The sequence below is a fragment of the Acartia tonsa genome, chromosome 11, assembly GCF_053477335.1.
Source record: "Acartia tonsa isolate MP-2025a chromosome 11, ASM5347733v1, whole genome shotgun sequence".
In the NCBI taxonomy this organism is placed as follows: Eukaryota; Metazoa; Arthropoda; class Copepoda; order Calanoida; family Acartiidae; genus Acartia; species Acartia tonsa.
Genome location: NC_137270.1, coordinates 17,718,266 through 17,735,534, shown reverse-complemented (window position 1 = coordinate 17,735,534; position 17,269 = coordinate 17,718,266). Strand labels below are relative to the sequence as shown.

The window sequence follows — 17,269 nt, the reverse complement described above, 5'->3', positions numbered from 1 at the left end:
TTTTTAGATGTTGACACCTAAGTTTTGAATTTTAGATTTTACTGTACTTTTTAAATAAAAACTGAAATATTTTTTTGTTGTTCTATTAATTGCCTTAAAAAACGAAGAAAATAAGCTATTAATCATTAAATTCTGATAACTATAAGTGGGGTAAAATTGCTTTCAAAAAAGTTCTCATAAAAAAAACACACTGTATATAGGATTGGATTAGTCTTAGTTTGTGTGTGCTGCGCTAATTATAAGGTTGTTCTTGTTAAATTACAAGTTTACCCTTAGGCTAACTTTCTAATTCAAATTTAAAATTTGGGAATTACCCTAAAGAAAAATCTTCAACATATGGCAATATAGTGCATTGTATTTTAAGTAGAGAAGCTACTTTGTAATTTAAAATGTCCTTCTCTCCGTTAGAAACTGTAGGGGGGAAATGTTATATTCTCGGCTGCTATTCAATTTTGATTTTTTTGATTAATAATTCTGATAATACTGACCAAAGTAGAACAATTAAAGCCAAAACTAACTAAAATCTTCAACCGCCATGAATTCAATTAATGGAACAAAAAATAAATTTTAACATACCATATGTATCACTAGGATTTTTTTTCGACATATAGATGAGATTTCATACGCAAAAAATCAAACCTTCTAAAATTAAGAATAAACAAGGATGACAACATCCATAAAAGCGAAGCACTGAAACGGTAGGACAAACGGACATTAACACTTGTATAGTATCTGAACTGAAAAATCGGAACATAAATGTATAAATGTCGAATCAAAATTATAGGTAAATTTGTTGAAAAACTGCTTAAAAACAGGATAATGTTTATGGACATACTTACATTTTTGGACTTGATTATAGAGTTGATTCGCTTATAATATTGTTCTTTGTTGTCCCAGGAATCAATACACCAAAAATCAGATCAAACGGATAATTAAAACACTTGAAAATTTGTTGTTAAAAAAGTAGAAAAATCAACATGTTTAAAATGGACGTATGGACATTTTGGTAATGATTATAGAGTTGCTACGCTTTCTAAATCGTACCCAACTACTACAGGAATCATCATGCAAAGTTTGAAATCGATAGGACAATTCTAACATGTCTAAATTAACGAATAAAAGCTATCTATCTCGGACGGACGGACGGACGGACGGACGTACGGACGGACGGACGGACCGACCCTAATTATAGAAAAGCTTCGCTTTTAAAAACATTATTTCTTTACATTTATTACAGAATAATTCTACTTTTACAAATTAAAAAATTATATTGTACTAGCGTATGCGCCCCTAGCCTCTATGGGATCTATATTTATGAAAGGGAAGAAAATTAGCCTAAAACAATACCAGACTTACATTCTAAAAGAATAAAATATAGGCTAAAACCATCACAGGTCCTCATCTTAGTTTAACTTTAGTGGCACTACAAATTATCGTATTGTTTTTTTAGGATGTTTTACAATTTATGGTAAAATATTCCTAGGATCGATTACCTCCAACAACAAAAACTATGGACTTTAAAGGCTGCTTGCTGCCAAACGGCTGAACTTTATATTGCCATAAAAAGGCCTTTAATAATCTAATATCTAATAATGCACATTGCGAGCTTAACTGATGAGAACGCGCGCAAAAAAAGTCTTTTTTCGCGCATTTATGTGCGCTTCGATATAACTGTGTATTATAAAATAGACTATTTTTGGAGATATTCGAACCTAGGAAGATTTTACCATAAACTACAACAGATCCAATAATTATATACATATAATATTTTAAATTACAAACAGAAATCTAATTTTGCATCTTAATATATTCAAGAATTGTCTTTACGCATTTTATTATTACATGGTATAAATTTATCTATTTTTTTAGAACAATATACAAAGTGTTATGACTGAGCGAAACATCTCTATGTCAAAGCCCTTTAAAGTCTAATTTTTCCACTTTCAATATCATCAAGAACACTCTTATCCAGAGGTAGAAACTTTGTTTTATTTAGAAAAATGATTGTATCAGTTACTCTACTGATGTCTATCCCCTCTTCTTGCAGCTTTGTCTTCTTCAGTTTGTAAGTTCCTAATCACAAAAAATAAGATTTAACTTAAAGTACCTATCGAACACTAACCACCCCCTCCCCTTTATTTCTAAGATACCAAAAGTAATAAAAAAAAACTAAATACCCTTCCTTATCTTCAATTTATTTTTAAAAAAATAAGAGGGGCTTTTAGTTGTGCTCAAGAAGGCACTTTAAGGGAAAGCATCTAAATTAACTCCGAGACAACATTGTGGTAGTTTTGACAGTGAATCAAACTCATCAAATCAACAACAAATTGCATCTTTCAGGGTGCAAATTTTCAATTTTAAGTTTAAAAGGAAAAGATTTTTTTTTGTTTGTTGGGAAAGTTATTTTTTTTAGCGGTTAGCAAGATCCTACAGACAGACAGATTTCTTGGTTTTTTTACAAGGATAAGTAAATAAAAGATAAATATAATTTTATAAGTTACCTGTCATGTCCAGCGATGTACTAAATCTGTAAAATAATGGGATGGCATATCCTAAAAAAATTTTCAAATTATCCAATTTAAACAAAATTAAAACTTTTTGAGAAAAATAAATAAATGTCTATTAATATAAAGACCTACAAATCCCACAGAACAATAACATAGTTTTTTTTATCTCATCTTATTATAAACAGCTTTTCTCGAAAATTAAAATATAAAATTATGACCAGTTTTGTTAGCCTGAGTAGCTAAAGGCTCTAATTTAGCAGTTTCGAAGTCATTCTGGAAAATTATTATCTATTACTTTTGCCCCCCAAAAATTAAAAAATTATAAAACGTCTGACTGTCCGTAACTGTTTTACCTGGAAGCTGATTTGATAACTTCTGGAGGGCCTGTTCAAGGTTATGATCCTCCGGGTTTCCCTGGATACAAACCATTCCAGCTCGACCTTCAAATCCAGGAATCTGAAGTCATTACATATTAATTAATTATTAGGTAAGCAAAGTAACTGTATAAGCATGTCTCTATGTCTGTATAACCTGCCATCGATATATCTTTCTATATTTCTATACAACTTTCTATCTATCTATCTATCCCACTATCTATCTATCCAACTATCTATCTATCCAACTATCTATCTATCTACCTGAGCTCCATAAGCCACAGTGCTAGCCCCATCCAAAGACTTGCTGACTATCTATCTATCTATCTATCCAACTATCTATCTATCTTTGTACCTGAGCCCCATAAGCCACAGTTCCGGCCCCATCCAAAGACTTACTGGCTATCTATCTATCTTTGTACCTGAGCCCCATAAGCTACAGTGTCAGCCCCATCCAAAGACTTACTGACTATCTATCTATCCAACTATCTATCTATCTTTGTACCTGAGCCCCATAAGCCACAGTTCCAGCCCCATCCAAAGACCTACTGACTATCTATCTATCTTTGTACCTGAGCCCCATAAGCCACAGTACCAGCCCCATCCAAAGACTTGCTGACTGCCACTTCAACCTCAGCTGTTGAAACATTCTCTCCTTTCCATCTAAAAAAAATGGCGGTTTCACTCAAAGTGCTTATATGAGCATTCAATTTTTGGATCCATCCGTCCTGGCGGTCACATGGAAGCTACCATAGCTTCTACCCTAGCCTCTAGGAAAAGTCAGGGGGGAGGGGGCTAGTAATGTAGCCTAAAAACATATAACGATGCAAAATGTCTGTATAAATTTTATACAGCTTTCTTGAAAAGTGAAATCCATTCGAATTAGTAATTTCTGAGATCTTTAGCTTCAGCCAAAAAAGCCTACTATTTTATATAATAGGATGAATTTATCCATAAATTTGATTAACTACCTAAAAGTATCTCCCGCCCTGTCTTTGAAGTACATCCAACCAAATTCGTCCTGTACCAGAATATCGCCAGATCTGAAGTACCTGAGCAAAAAAAAACAATAATTATAAATAGATTTCCGAGGTAAAAAAATGTACAATTATAAGATTAAAACCATTTTTTTAGTCCCGAGATGCCGGATTAGAACCGGTTTTGAGCTCAAGATCATGTATCGGATCATATCCCAGCGAAACTTTAAACGAAAAATTTTGGCGATAAACGTTGGAAAATCGGCCTTTCAAGCAAAAGGTAGCATGCGAGTTCGCCATCGATATCGTAGCAGAGTATGGAGCAAAGTAGCACAATAGTAGCATAAATTAAAGTAATGCTGCATCTCTATTCGGTTCTTTATAAAGTATAAAAGCCTCTCAGCTCTTTATTCACACTTCTTCTATTTTTATCCTCTCTCTCTCTCTCTCTCTCTCTCTCTCTCTCTCTCTCTCTCTCTCTCTCTCTCTCTCTCTCTCTCTCTCTCTCTCTCTCTCTCTCTCTCCCTCTCTCTCTCTCTCTTTTAATTCATGCTACTATTGTGATACTTCGCCTCATACTCTGCTATGATATCGATAGCGAACTTGCATGCTACCTTTTGCTTGAAAGGCCAATTTTCCAATGTTTATCGCCAAAAATTTAGGTGGTATAATTCATGGCGAATGGGATTCGAGGTAGCATAGGAATCGGTTCATATATTGCACGAGCTCGAAGGCGACTCTATGGTGAAATATCTTGCTGGGATTATAGACAACTTTCCTCGAAAAAAATATAATACATATCATAGACTATATTCCTGTTTTAAATAATCACATTATTTTTTGATAAGATGAATATTGCTGAGCTACCAACTGTCCTCGCATTTTGTGTGCGTGTGGGTGTGTGTGAAGAGTCATGAGTAATGTACCTGTCCCCGTGTTTAGCGACATTGCACAGAATTTTCTTGCTGGTTGCCTTTTCATCCTATAGTATAGAAATACATACATCAACATAAGTAGATGTGTCTATCTTATATGTATACTAAGAAAAAATTAGTGCTTTCCTTCAAAGTGTCTGGCGACCACAAAACCCTCCCCCCTTTTTAAAAAATAGATTGCCTCCGTTGTACTATTTGGAGTAGGGTGTCCCAAAAAGAAAAAAAAATAGCACACTAATATTGTAAACCATGTCACTTCTCATTACAAGACCACTGGTATCTTTAAAATGTTCTAGGTACAATATTTCAGTTCTATGTAAATTTAGATTTTTACTTCCCCCTTATGGAGGTCAAAATTTTATTGCATCAGAACTATAGCTTCATGGTGCTCCCAGAAAAGGTCCTGAGGAGTAGAATCAGGAACCAATTTCCGTTTAAGAATATCTCGCTTTTAGCCTGAGAAATGGCTGAAATTTTGGAATTTGCCAATTTTTAGAGGTTTACTGATATTTTCTCAGACTTTGATCCCTGATTCTACTCCTCAAGACCATTTCTAGGAGCACCATGAAGCTATAGTTGCAATAATGCATAATGCAATTTGTAGCTGTGTTTAGTGCCTTGGGAAATTGGGGATAGATGTCACATCTTTTGGCCTATCTATTCTATTGACGTTATTGTAGAGGGAAGAGAAAGGGAATGGGGAAAGAAACCCTATGAAAAGAGAATGGGTATAGGGTATTTCCTAAAGTCAAAGAATACGTAGGCCAAAATCAGTGACATCAATTCCCATTTTGCTAGGGAACTATAGACAGCTATATGCAATTATTTTTAAATAAAAGATGTCTTGTCAAATAAAATCTCAATAATGGGGAATATATGTCAAGAAATTGTAACCTTATAACCATTGAATTCCTTGATAGGATCTCCCTTGACAATCTTTCCAACAAACTCTCCTGGTTCTCCTGAACATAATTAAATTCCTTGAAAGGATCTACCTTGACTATCTTTCCAACAAACTCTCCTGGTTCTCCTTAACATAATTAAATTCCTTGATAGGATCTCCCTTGACAATCTTTCCAACAAACTCTCCTGGTTCTCCTTAACATAATTAAATTCCTTGATAGGATCTCCCTTGACAATCTTTCCAACAAACTCTCCTGGTTCTCCTGAACATAATTAAATTCCTTGATAGGATCTCCCTTGACAATCTTTCCAACAAACTCTCCTGGTTCTCCTTAACATAAAGTAAATATAGTTTTTGGGCGGTTTCCCTTGAAGTGCCAGATCGAGCACATTAGCAACCCCTCCTTCCTTAAAAAAGTAGTAATGTTTTTTTTCTGTAGCTTAAAGCTTTTAACTGCACAGAATCGATTTGAATCTTCTAGATAGATAGAAATCTTTGAATGGTTTCAGGTCATATTTTCTCCCTTTGAATACTGAGCTCTTTTAAACTTTACACCTGGGGGTAAATATTTTGGTAAATTATACGTATCAATGGATGTAAAATTTTCGTGGAAATTTTGAAAGGAGAAAAAATTTTCGTCAATTTAGGTTGCAATTTTCCCTTGCTTTTAATGGTCGAGACATTTATCCAGTAGGAGGGGAGTGGATGGGGTAAAGAAGGGGGATAGGAAAGACCGTTATTATAGTCCTTTACAGAATTCTCTTTATCATAGCACTTGAAAATCTGGTGTAAGATCCAAGTAATAGTATATATAAATATATGAAATATTAATTGAATGGGTAGATTTACCTGGATCGCATTTAATACAAAGTCCATTGCTGTCCCTGACAGGTTCTCCTGTTTCAGGATCCACTCTGATCACTCGCAAAGGCAGCAACAACTCCTAGAAAAAAGATAAACTGTCCATAAGAACCGCAGCACTAATAATAGTTTGGATAATAAGTTGTGTTCTGTAACAACAACTAACTAAGAAACTATAACTTACATAACATAATTATAGAGAATCTTACTACAAAATGAATGCTTATTTAAGGCCATGAAGGATCTAAAAGACCAACAAACTAAGACCAACAAACTAAGAAAGATCATAATTGTAGAGAATTTTACTACAAAAGAATGCTTACTTGAAGCCAAGAAGGTTCTATAACATCAACAAACTAACTAACAGACCATAATTATAAAGAAGGTTCTACAAGACTAACAAACTAACTTACAGACTATATTTATAGAGTATCTTACTACAAAATCATTGCTTACTTGAAGATATGACGGTTCTATAACACCAACAACTTAAGAAGCTAACTTATAACAGACTATAATCATAGAGAATCTTATTACAAAATAAATGTTTATTTAAAGCCATGAAGGTTCTACAAGACCAACAAACTAACTTACAACCATAATTATAGAGAATCTTACTACAAAATTAATGCTTACTTGAAGTCTTGAAGGTTCTATAAAACCAACAAACTAACTAACAATCCATAATTATAGAGAATCTTACTATAAAATGAATGCTTACTTTAAGCCATGAAAGTTCTACAAGACCAACAAACTACCTAACAAACCATAATTATAGAGAAGCTTACTATAAAATGAATGCTTATTTAAAGCCATGAAGGTTCTAAAAGATCAACAAACCAACAAACTAGCTAACAGACCATAATGATAGAGAATCTTACTACAAAATGACTGCTTACTTGAAGCTAATAAGGTTCTATAACACCAACAAACTAACTAACAGACCATAATTATAGAGAAGCTTACAGCAAAATTAATGCTTACTTGAAGCCATGAAGGTTCTATAACAATTATATACCAACCTACTAACCACTTACAGACCATAATCATAAAGAATCTTCCTACAAATGAATGCTTACTTGAAGCTAATAAGGTTCTATAACAACCAACACAGATCATAGTTATAGAAAATCTTACTACAAAATGAATGCTAACTTGAAGCCATGAAGGTTCTAAAAGACCAACAAACTAAGAAACTAACTTACAGATCATAATTATAGAGAATTTTACTACAAAATGAATGCTTATTTAAAGCCATGAAGGTTCTGAAAGACCAACAAACTAAGAAAATAACTTACAGACCATGATTATAGAGAATCTTACCACAAAATGAATGCTTACTTAAAGCCATGAAGGTTCTACAAGACCAACAAACTAACTAACAGACCATGATTATAGAGAATTTTACTACAAAATGAATGCTTATTTAAAGCCATGAAGGTTCTGAAAGACCAACAAACTAAGAAAATAACTTACAGACCATGATTATAGAGAATCTTACCACAAAATGAATTCTTACTTGAAGCCATGAAGGTTCTTTAACAACTTTATACCAACCTACTAACCACTTACAGACCATAAGCATAAAGAATCTCCCTACAAATGAATGCTTACTTGAAGCCATGATGGTTCTACAAGACCACCAAACTAATTAACTATATTTATAGAGTATCTTACTACAAAATAATTGCTTACTTGAAGCCTAAAAGGTTCTATAACATCAACAAACTAACTAACAGACCATAATTATAATGAAGGTTCTACAGGACTAACAAACTAACTTACAAACTATAATCATAGAGAAGCTTACTACAAAATTATTGCTTACTTGAAGCCATGACAGTTCTATAACACCAACAACTTAAGAAGCTAACTTATAACAGACTATAATCATAGAGAATATTACCACAAAATGAATGCTTACTTAAAGCCATGACGGTTCTATAACACTAACAAATTAAGAAACTACCTAACAAACTATTTCTATAGAGAATCTTACTACAAAATGAATGCTTACTTGAAGTCTTGAAGGTTCTATAACAACCAACAAACTAACTAACAGACTATAGTTATAGAGAATCTTACTACAAAATGAATGCTTACTTGAAGCCATGAGGGTTCTATAACATCAACAAACTAACTAACAGACCATAATTATAGAGAATCTTACTATAAAATGAATGCTTATTTAAAGCCATGAAGGTTCTATATTATCTCCAAAACAACAGACTAAATTACAGACCATAATTATAGAGAAGCTTTTTACACAATTAATGCTTACTTGAAGCCAAGAAGGTTCTATAAAACCAACAAACTAACTAAAAATCCATAATTATAGAGAATCTAACCACAAAATGATTGCTTACTTAAAGCCAACAAACTAAGAAACTAACTTACGGATCATAATTATAGAGAATATTACTACAAAATGAGTGCTTATTTAAAGCCATGATGGTTCTACAAGACCAACAAACTAACTTACAGATTATAATTATAGAGAAGCTTACTACAAATTGAAAGCTTACTTGAAGATATAAAGGTTCTACAAGACCAAAAAACTAACTAACATATCATAATTATAGAGAATCTTACTACAAAATGAATGCTTACTTGAAGACATGAAGGTTCTATATCATCTCCAAATCAACAAACTAACTAACAGACCATAGTTATAGAGAAGCTTACAACAAAATGAATTCTTACTTGAAGCCATGAAGGTTCTATAACAACTTTATACCAACCTACTAACCACTTACAGACAATAATCATAAAGAATCTTACTACAAAATTAATGCTTACTTGAAGCTAATAAGGTTCTATAACAACCAACAAACTAGCTAACAGACCATAGTTAAAGAGAAGCTTACAACAAAATGAATTCTTACTTAAAGCAATGAAGGTTCTACAAGACCAACAAACTACCTAACAGACCATAATCATAAAGAATCTTCCTATAAATGAATGCTTACTTGAAGCCAAGAAGGTTCTATAACACCAACAACCTAGCTAATAGACCATAATCATAAAGAATCTTCCTATAAATGAATGCTTACTTGAAGCCAAGAAGGTTCTATAACAACTTTATACCAACCTACTAACCACTAACAGACCATAATTATAGAGAATCTTACTACAAAATTAATGCTTACTTGAAGCTAATAAGGTTCTATAACAACCAACAAACTAGCTAACAGACCATAATTATAGAGAATCTTACTACAAAATGAATGCTTACTTGAAGTCTTGAAGGTTCTATAACATCAACAAACTAACTAACAAACCATTATTATAGAGAATCTTACTATTAAATGAATGCTTACTTAAAGCAATGAAGGTTCTATATTATCTCCAAAACAACAGACTAAATTACAGACCATAATTATAGAGAATCTTACTACAAAATTAATGCTTACTTGAAGCCATGACGGTTCTATAACACCAACAACTTAAGAAGCTAACTTATACAGACTATAATCATAGAGAAGCTTACCACAGAATGAATGCTTACTTAAAGCAATGAAGGTTCTATATTATCTCCAAAACAACAGACTAAATTACAGACCATAATTATTGAGAATCTTACTACAAAATGAATGCTTACTTGAAGTCTTGAAGGTTCTATAAAACCAACAAACTAACTAACAAACCATAATTAAAGAGAATCTTACTATAAAATGAATGCTTATTTAAAGCCATGAAGGTTCTAAAAGACCAACAAACTAAGAAACTAACTTACATACAATAATCATAGAGAAACTTACTATGAAATGAATGCTTACTTGAAGCCAAGAAGGTTCTATAACACCAACAAATCCCACAGCGCCCACTCGATTCTCATTGTTTACTAAAATAGATTTAAAAGATAGATAGATAGATATAGTTCTATTTATAGATTATTATATGATTGGCCTGTAATGGAAGGTCTAACAGCAAAGAAGAGGGGAGTAGTATCTTTTTTCCTTATCTTAAATTTAGTAAAGTAACACCAACTCTTTTATTCACAACCTTTGTCTAGAAGTCCTTTTTCTGCATGGCAATGCGTTGATATTTACTAGAAGTAAACCTTAGTATTTTTTAATGTCTTTAGTGTGTTAAATAAATGGGAATACAAAGTACTGCATTTGTTGTGCCCTGACTTAAACAAAGCAATTGACAGTATAAGCTTAATTGAAAAAAAGTTTTAAAACGAAAAAAATAAAACACAGTTGGCTAATTAAAGTAAAACAACAGAGGGGTGGGAGTTAAAAAACAGTATATTTTCACCCAGGAGTCTGTGCCGACTTTTAATTGGGTCTTTGAATATCAGCCAATAGAGTCGTATATATTAACAGCCAAAACGCTACAACAGTGTAGAAAGAAATTTGCTAGCAGACGGAAAAGGTCCCCAAGACTTGATCAAGGTAGTTGTCTTGGTTATACAACTATTCTTTATATATTTATTGTTGGTTAGATGTTAAGAAACCGCGACCGCGTCATAAATAAAGACGTTAAAATGGTCCCTACTGCTGTTATGTCAGGTGCGCGACATAAATAGTTAGAGTAGGGGGAATGCCTTGGCCCAAAAACAGGTGCAACTCCCTACCATGTACATTTAGGACTTCTCAGCCAAAGGTCGTGCAATCAAAGGGTTAGTTGTCTAATGAGCAAATGGACGCTTTACACCCCAATTATAGGGCTTAGGGCTCACAACCCTATCCCATATCCGTAAGAAAGCCACATTGTTACAGAAACACTGACAAATTGTCAACGGCCTGGTGTATGCTCCCCCAGGTGGCGTGTTACTGTGTTTTTAGATGTTAAAATTAAGAAAAATATAATCCTAGACGATAAAACTACTTACAAGTGCTTGTATTTCCCTCAGTAGCTCCATAAAACTCTGAGATGTCCCTAAAATATTTAGAAATCCTTATACTAAAGTAACATGATTTCTGTCTGTATGAATATCTGTACCGAAGGATTTCGCTAACCTCTGAACCGATATGGTTCTCCTATACAGGGTACCTCCTAGGAAGGTTTATAACTATTTTTGGGGAAGAGTATCACCACACTCCCAAAAGAAATAGTTTCTAGATAAAATTACCCCCCCCCCCCAATAAAATAATTTTAAATTTTAAAACTAAAATAAACAGGGGGGGGGGGAGTAAATGCTGACCCCTGCCAAAAAAAATCAACCACTATAAATTAGAATAGTTATTAGTCTCATCGTATTAAAGACAGCTTTCCGCGGATATTAAAATTAAAAAAATATAAGTCTAACAAAACTGGTATCAATTTTATGATTTATTTTAATATTCGGGGAAATTGTGTTTAATACGATGCTATACATAATTTTCCAGTATAGCTGAGAACTGGTTCTAATCCAGTGAATATTAATCGGTTTCGAAGTCATACTGAAAACATTTCTTATCCTACTTGATATTGAATCTTGTAACAAACTCAGTCCATACAGCTGGCCGTAATCCATTTCCAAACATTCTAAAAAAACATTTCTATTAAAGTACCCAAATAACTTTGAGCCAACAAATTGGGTACCAGAGAATTTTCATTCCAATGTCTCCCTCCATCCTCCCTATGAAACTCAGACAGTGGGACACAGTACACGAAATAGAACCTGCTTAGACCTTGTAATTGCCACCAGTAATCTTAAGGGTTGGTTACCCGAAATTATGATCATCCAAATTACCCCTTCTTTAGATTGAAATTACAGGTGCGAATGTTTAGTCACCCAATGTTAGATTGAAATTTGATTAAAATTTGGAAACCAACGAATGAAGACACAACCCAATCTTTCCCGATTTTGTATAATTTTTACGGAACACGATTCCAGTGACGTCATATTTTTCTTTCCCGAAAAAGGGAAGAGGGGAAGAAAATCTCTTCAAAAGAGATGAGGAAAACCCCCTTTTCTCCCATCTCTTTTTTCTTCCCCCATTCCCTTTTTCGGGAAAGAAAAATATGACGTCACTGGAATCGTGTTCCGTAAAAATTATACAAAATCGGGAAAGATTGGGTTGTGTCACGAATGAAAGGATGTTGTATATATAAAACTTTGGGTACAAGTATAATTTACAGTCCAATATTCTGTATTACTAGCAGGAAGGGATAAGACAATGGATAAAAAAATAAAGCACATCTAAAATTTTTAGTAAGTAAATTATCTCTTCTCTAAATTAAAATTATTTTTGGATAATTTTCAAGATTTAGAAAAGTAAGCAATGAAAGAACGTACTTGTGTTTATAAAATCTTTGAATTGAAATTGTTTAAGATTAAGTTTCACCTTCTAACTTTATGTTGTTTTTCCTCAGGGGAGGGTTGTTGAGCCAACAAATATCTACAGATTTCTCCAATGTATTGGGTAGCCTAAATGATAATGACTTATTTAGAAGGAAAGCTATTCTATAAATCGAAACGTCTGTTCTAAGGAATTTTAGAACTTAAGTTTTTTATATTAAGGACAAGTAGCTTTTTTCTTCTAGTTCAGTTGCACACACTAATAAACAAACAGACAAACATCTTCTTTTTATTTTTTTTAAAAGCGAAGCTTTTTTATGAATTGGTTGTCATCCTTGTTGTAGAAAAATTGCAAGATCTGTATACCGTAATATTATACTTGACACAGTCTTTCCAGAAGGCAGAGGCTGAAAATTTCTTCTTGATAAAGGTGGAGGTCCCATACAGAATAGCACTGACAAAATATTTTATTTACATTTTGATATCAGCTTAAATATGGAGCAAAAAAGTGATTTTTAGTTTATTTCTAAGTAGACATAAAAGCCTTCTATAAAAGGACAGGAGACATTGGACTGAAAATGATCGTCCATTGTTGCTTAACAATTCTATTACAGTGTTATATTTAAACTACTTATCTCTGATTAAAGATAAACATTAATATCTTATTTTCTTGATTTATGAAGTGAGTTCTATTTTACCAGAAAAGTGTATAATGTAAAATAAGTAAAATCTTAAATAAATATGCCTTGCAGTAGAAATCTGACCACCACTTGAATGGTACAGCGGTAGATGGCAGTAGATTATATCGTTCTCTGTCAATCCTAAATAATAAGAGAATAGATGGATAGATTGATAGATAAGGATTGATTTAAATACATAGATTATATTATACTCTGTCAATAAAAATTGAAGGCCTAACAGTTAAGTGAATAGATTTAAGAAAAGAAAAATCGGCTCCTCTTAGTTATCCTTGGTTGTTGAATCTGACGTTAAAGTGTCATGGATAACCCGCGACCGTGGCTCAACACGTAGCGCATCCGCTCGTCGTCAGGAAGGTGATAGGTTCGAATCTCGGTCCGACACCGCGTCATAACTAAAGACGTTAAAAATGGTTCCCACTGCTTATATGTCAGATGCATAGTTAGAGTTGGGGGAATGCCTTGGCCCAAAACAAGCGCAGCTCGTTACCATGCACAGTTTGGACTTCTCAGACAAAGGTCGTGCATCTCAGAGAGTTGGTTGTCTGATGGGTGAATGGACGCTTTACACTGCAATCATAAGCGGAGTATATTTCAAGGTGCGTGGAGAAGAGGTCTAGTACCTAAGGCGACACCTAGCCCCCTAGAGTCTTATCTTAAAGTGTCATGGATTCTAGCTTTGAAGACTTTTTAAACATATGTAAACCCAATCACTAGTGTTTCTTGCTTATATAACCAAGAAGAGCTATCAACTTACTATCAAAAGCCTCAAGAAAGTCAAAATAACAAATAAAATGTATGATATTATGTATTATTAAGTCACGAAACCTTTACGAAGACACACAAAGCCTACATACCAAGAATATTATATTGCATTCACAACAAGCTTTTTATAATGCCCAGGTATATTTATTTTTTGACTTATTTTTGTAAATTAATGTAAAGATTCTTAAAAAGATATTAGATAGAAAGACAGAAACAGCGTATAGTGTTCAATAAAAAATTACGTCATGCAATACAAATGACCAATGATATTCCAGTATAAATTGATATTAACCAATGTAAAATTGTATACTGGCTTATCATTGGTCATTTGTATTGTATGACGTCATTTTTTACTGGACACTATAGAAATGACCAATGCTAGGCCAGTGTACATTGTAATTGACAAATGATAAATTGTATACCAGCCCATAAGTGGTCATTTGTATTGTATGATGTCATTTTTTATTGGACCATATACGCTCTTTTAGAAAGACACACAATAAACAGAAAATTTTAATACCTATTGCTTTATGAGCGGCTTCCATAACAAATAGTTGACGAACATGTTTGATGACAACAGCTTTTGGCAGCCCCGTGGTTCCACTATAGAAACGGATTCAATTGACATAATGGTTAAACTCAGAAAAAAGTCCTAAGAAACCTGGTATCTAGCTTTGTACATATGAAGCTCATTTAATGCCCGTAGAATTTAGGGGATAAATTTTAAAACCTTTTGACAAAGTATCCCAAATGACGCTATATTAGAATAGTCCAGTAATATATTATGGCGTGATTTGGGATTTTTAAGCCAACAGTTTTTTTTTAATTATCTCCATTATTTATAGGCACTATATAGAGATTCTGTACATATGTTTGTCTGTGGGTTAACAATTTTGTTATGATCGTACGTAAAAATATTTTTCATTTATGTTTATATTTTAAGACCAAATTTATATTATTTTCTATTTACTAATTTTGAAAACCTAGAACCCAATATAGTGTCTTTCGAGGAAATGGGCCAAATGGTTGATAAATTGTAATAAAAATTGATTCTTTCAGTATAATCATTCAATGCCAATCGCATACCTCAATTCGGCTTTTTTTTTTGGGGGGGGGGCGAGGGTTATTTTTGTCTTAGGGAGGTTAACACCCCTCGACTTTTTAAATATGTTCCTTTCCTTGTATAAATATACAGTAGTGGGTCAGTAGTTTTGATAGAATCAGCTATTTCTGTTGGCTCTGGATTACTGCTCACTTTACTCATTTCCTAAAATTTTAACAGAATTATGTGAACTAGCGGCTACGCTCCTGAGGTAGAGGGACAAAGTTACTCAAAATCAGCCAAGTGACGTCATAAAAATGAGAGAGATGAGAAGAGAATTGGGAAAGAAAATCTCTAAAAAATAGATTGATAATTACTCATTTTTATGACATCACATGGCTGATTTATGAGTCACTTTGACCCTCTATGTTTTGACACTATTTGAATGGAATCAACCAATCACAGTTCAATAAAAGAACCCAAATTAGCCATTCAAAAAAAAGAAAACAAGAAACGTTGTTGTAAAACTTTGGGTACTAGTGTAGTTTATAATCCAATGTCCCCTCCCTCCCAGATAAAAATGAACATTTTAATACTTCACAACCTTTTTGAGATCCACCACATTATCATTTTTCAGCTCAAGATTATCATCATAGCAGAATATTTCAAAACTGTCATCACTCTTCAGTTCTTCGTGGATATTCAAAACAGCTAAAAACAACAAGGACAATTAGTATCAAGGCAAAATCAGACTAACAACATATTAGATGAGAAAAAAATAGTATTGTAATTAACAACCAACAATTTGAAATCAGTGTATTTCAATAAGACTGTAAACAACATTTTCCTATATGTTGTATCTAAAACTGGATACTTTTATTGAATTTGACAGGTTAATTCAATACTGTGATGTCAAAACATTTCAACTATCGGATAGTTACTTTTATTACTGAAATTGACGTATCTATTGTTTTTTTTTTAAATATGTGACAGAGCTACTTATGGATATGATGGTCATAACATGGCTGTACCTGGCAACAGTTCAGAGCTACAGATAACGGATCTACTATTCGCCACTCTGCACAAGAGCAATATTGTTTATCTACCATTTTTTCTAATCAATAACATTTAAGCTCCTTAATCGTACGACACTTGTCTAAAAGTCCCAAGTAGGCTTGTTGTTCCTGTTTCTCAGCGAAGGCATTCCTGATTCACTTAAATTAACAGCAGAAGATACTGATTTGAAGTTACTAATTTGGACCATACTCGAACCCGAAACCTTCCTTTTATTCCTTTTAAAATTTTACTATTTTTCCTTGAGAGTTTGAATGTTAGTGCTTTGGTATTCAGGGGAAGATTTTTTCAATGTTTCATCTCTAAAACACTTAATTTTAAATGCACTAAGGAGTTGTTTTTATTTATTTAAGTATTTTAAAGAAAAAAATTTATATTTATTTAAAAATTTTATTTATTAACCTTAAAATATAAAAGATAAGAGTAGAGCATGGAAAAATACGATTACAATGTTTTTTTCTTGTCCGAGAATATAGGGATAGATCAATCCTTATAATAAAGTAACAGGATCTGTGTGTGTGTGTCTGAACCTGATTTAGTTTATAACTATTTTGGGATGTAATATGATGAAAAATTATTACCCCCCCCCCCCCCAGAACCTAGTAAAAGTGCCTGACTCTGATTATGACGTAAAAAAATAGCCAATGAGAGGCCACTATAAATTTTACCATTTGTCAATTAAAGTGTATACTGGCCTCTCATTGGCTATTTTTTTTACGTCATAATCAAAGTCAGACTCTTTTACGGTCCCTTCCCCCCCCCCCAAAAAAAAAACAAAACAAAAACAATATGAACCCCTCCTCTAAACCAAAATAAAAAAAATGAAAGGTCGATTACAACATAACACCCCCCCCCCCCCCTCCATAATTTAGGACTGCATAATTTACCAATTACTAACAT

At 33.1% G+C, this 17,269-nt stretch overlaps 1 protein-coding gene across 1 annotated transcript; it reads right to left on the bottom strand.

Moving 5' to 3' along the window:
• Positions 1 to 1,214: 1,214 nt before the first annotated feature.
• On the bottom strand, positions 1,215 to 17,269 carry LOC145331156 (long-chain fatty acid transport protein 4-like). The gene is made up of 17 exons (XM_080175781.1): positions 17,257 to 17,269; positions 15,892 to 16,006; positions 14,774 to 14,856; positions 13,536 to 13,611; positions 13,157 to 13,244; positions 12,837 to 12,919; positions 11,971 to 12,033; positions 11,399 to 11,445; positions 10,338 to 10,402; positions 6,547 to 6,640; positions 5,688 to 5,755; positions 4,785 to 4,840; positions 3,853 to 3,933; positions 3,454 to 3,544; positions 2,861 to 2,963; positions 2,502 to 2,552; positions 1,215 to 2,073 (listed from the first exon to the last, which is right to left on the bottom strand). The coding sequence occupies exons 1-17, from the start codon at positions 17,267 to 17,269 to the stop codon at positions 1,922 to 1,924; spliced, it is 1,329 nt and encodes a 442-aa protein (XP_080031907.1). The 3' UTR covers positions 1,215 to 1,921.

Bases quoted from the DNA above. Each gene is read 5' to 3' on its own strand.
- LOC145331156 (XM_080175781.1), bottom strand. The intron at 12,034-12,836 runs GTGAAACTTAAT...ATGTTTTTTTAG, and splicing joins AAACAACATAAAGTTAGAAG to AATGTTTGGAAATGGATTAC. The intron at 3,545-3,852 runs GTAGTTAATCAA...CATTTTTTTTAG, and splicing joins AGGGCGGGAGATACTTTTAG to ATGGAAAGGAGAGAATGTTT.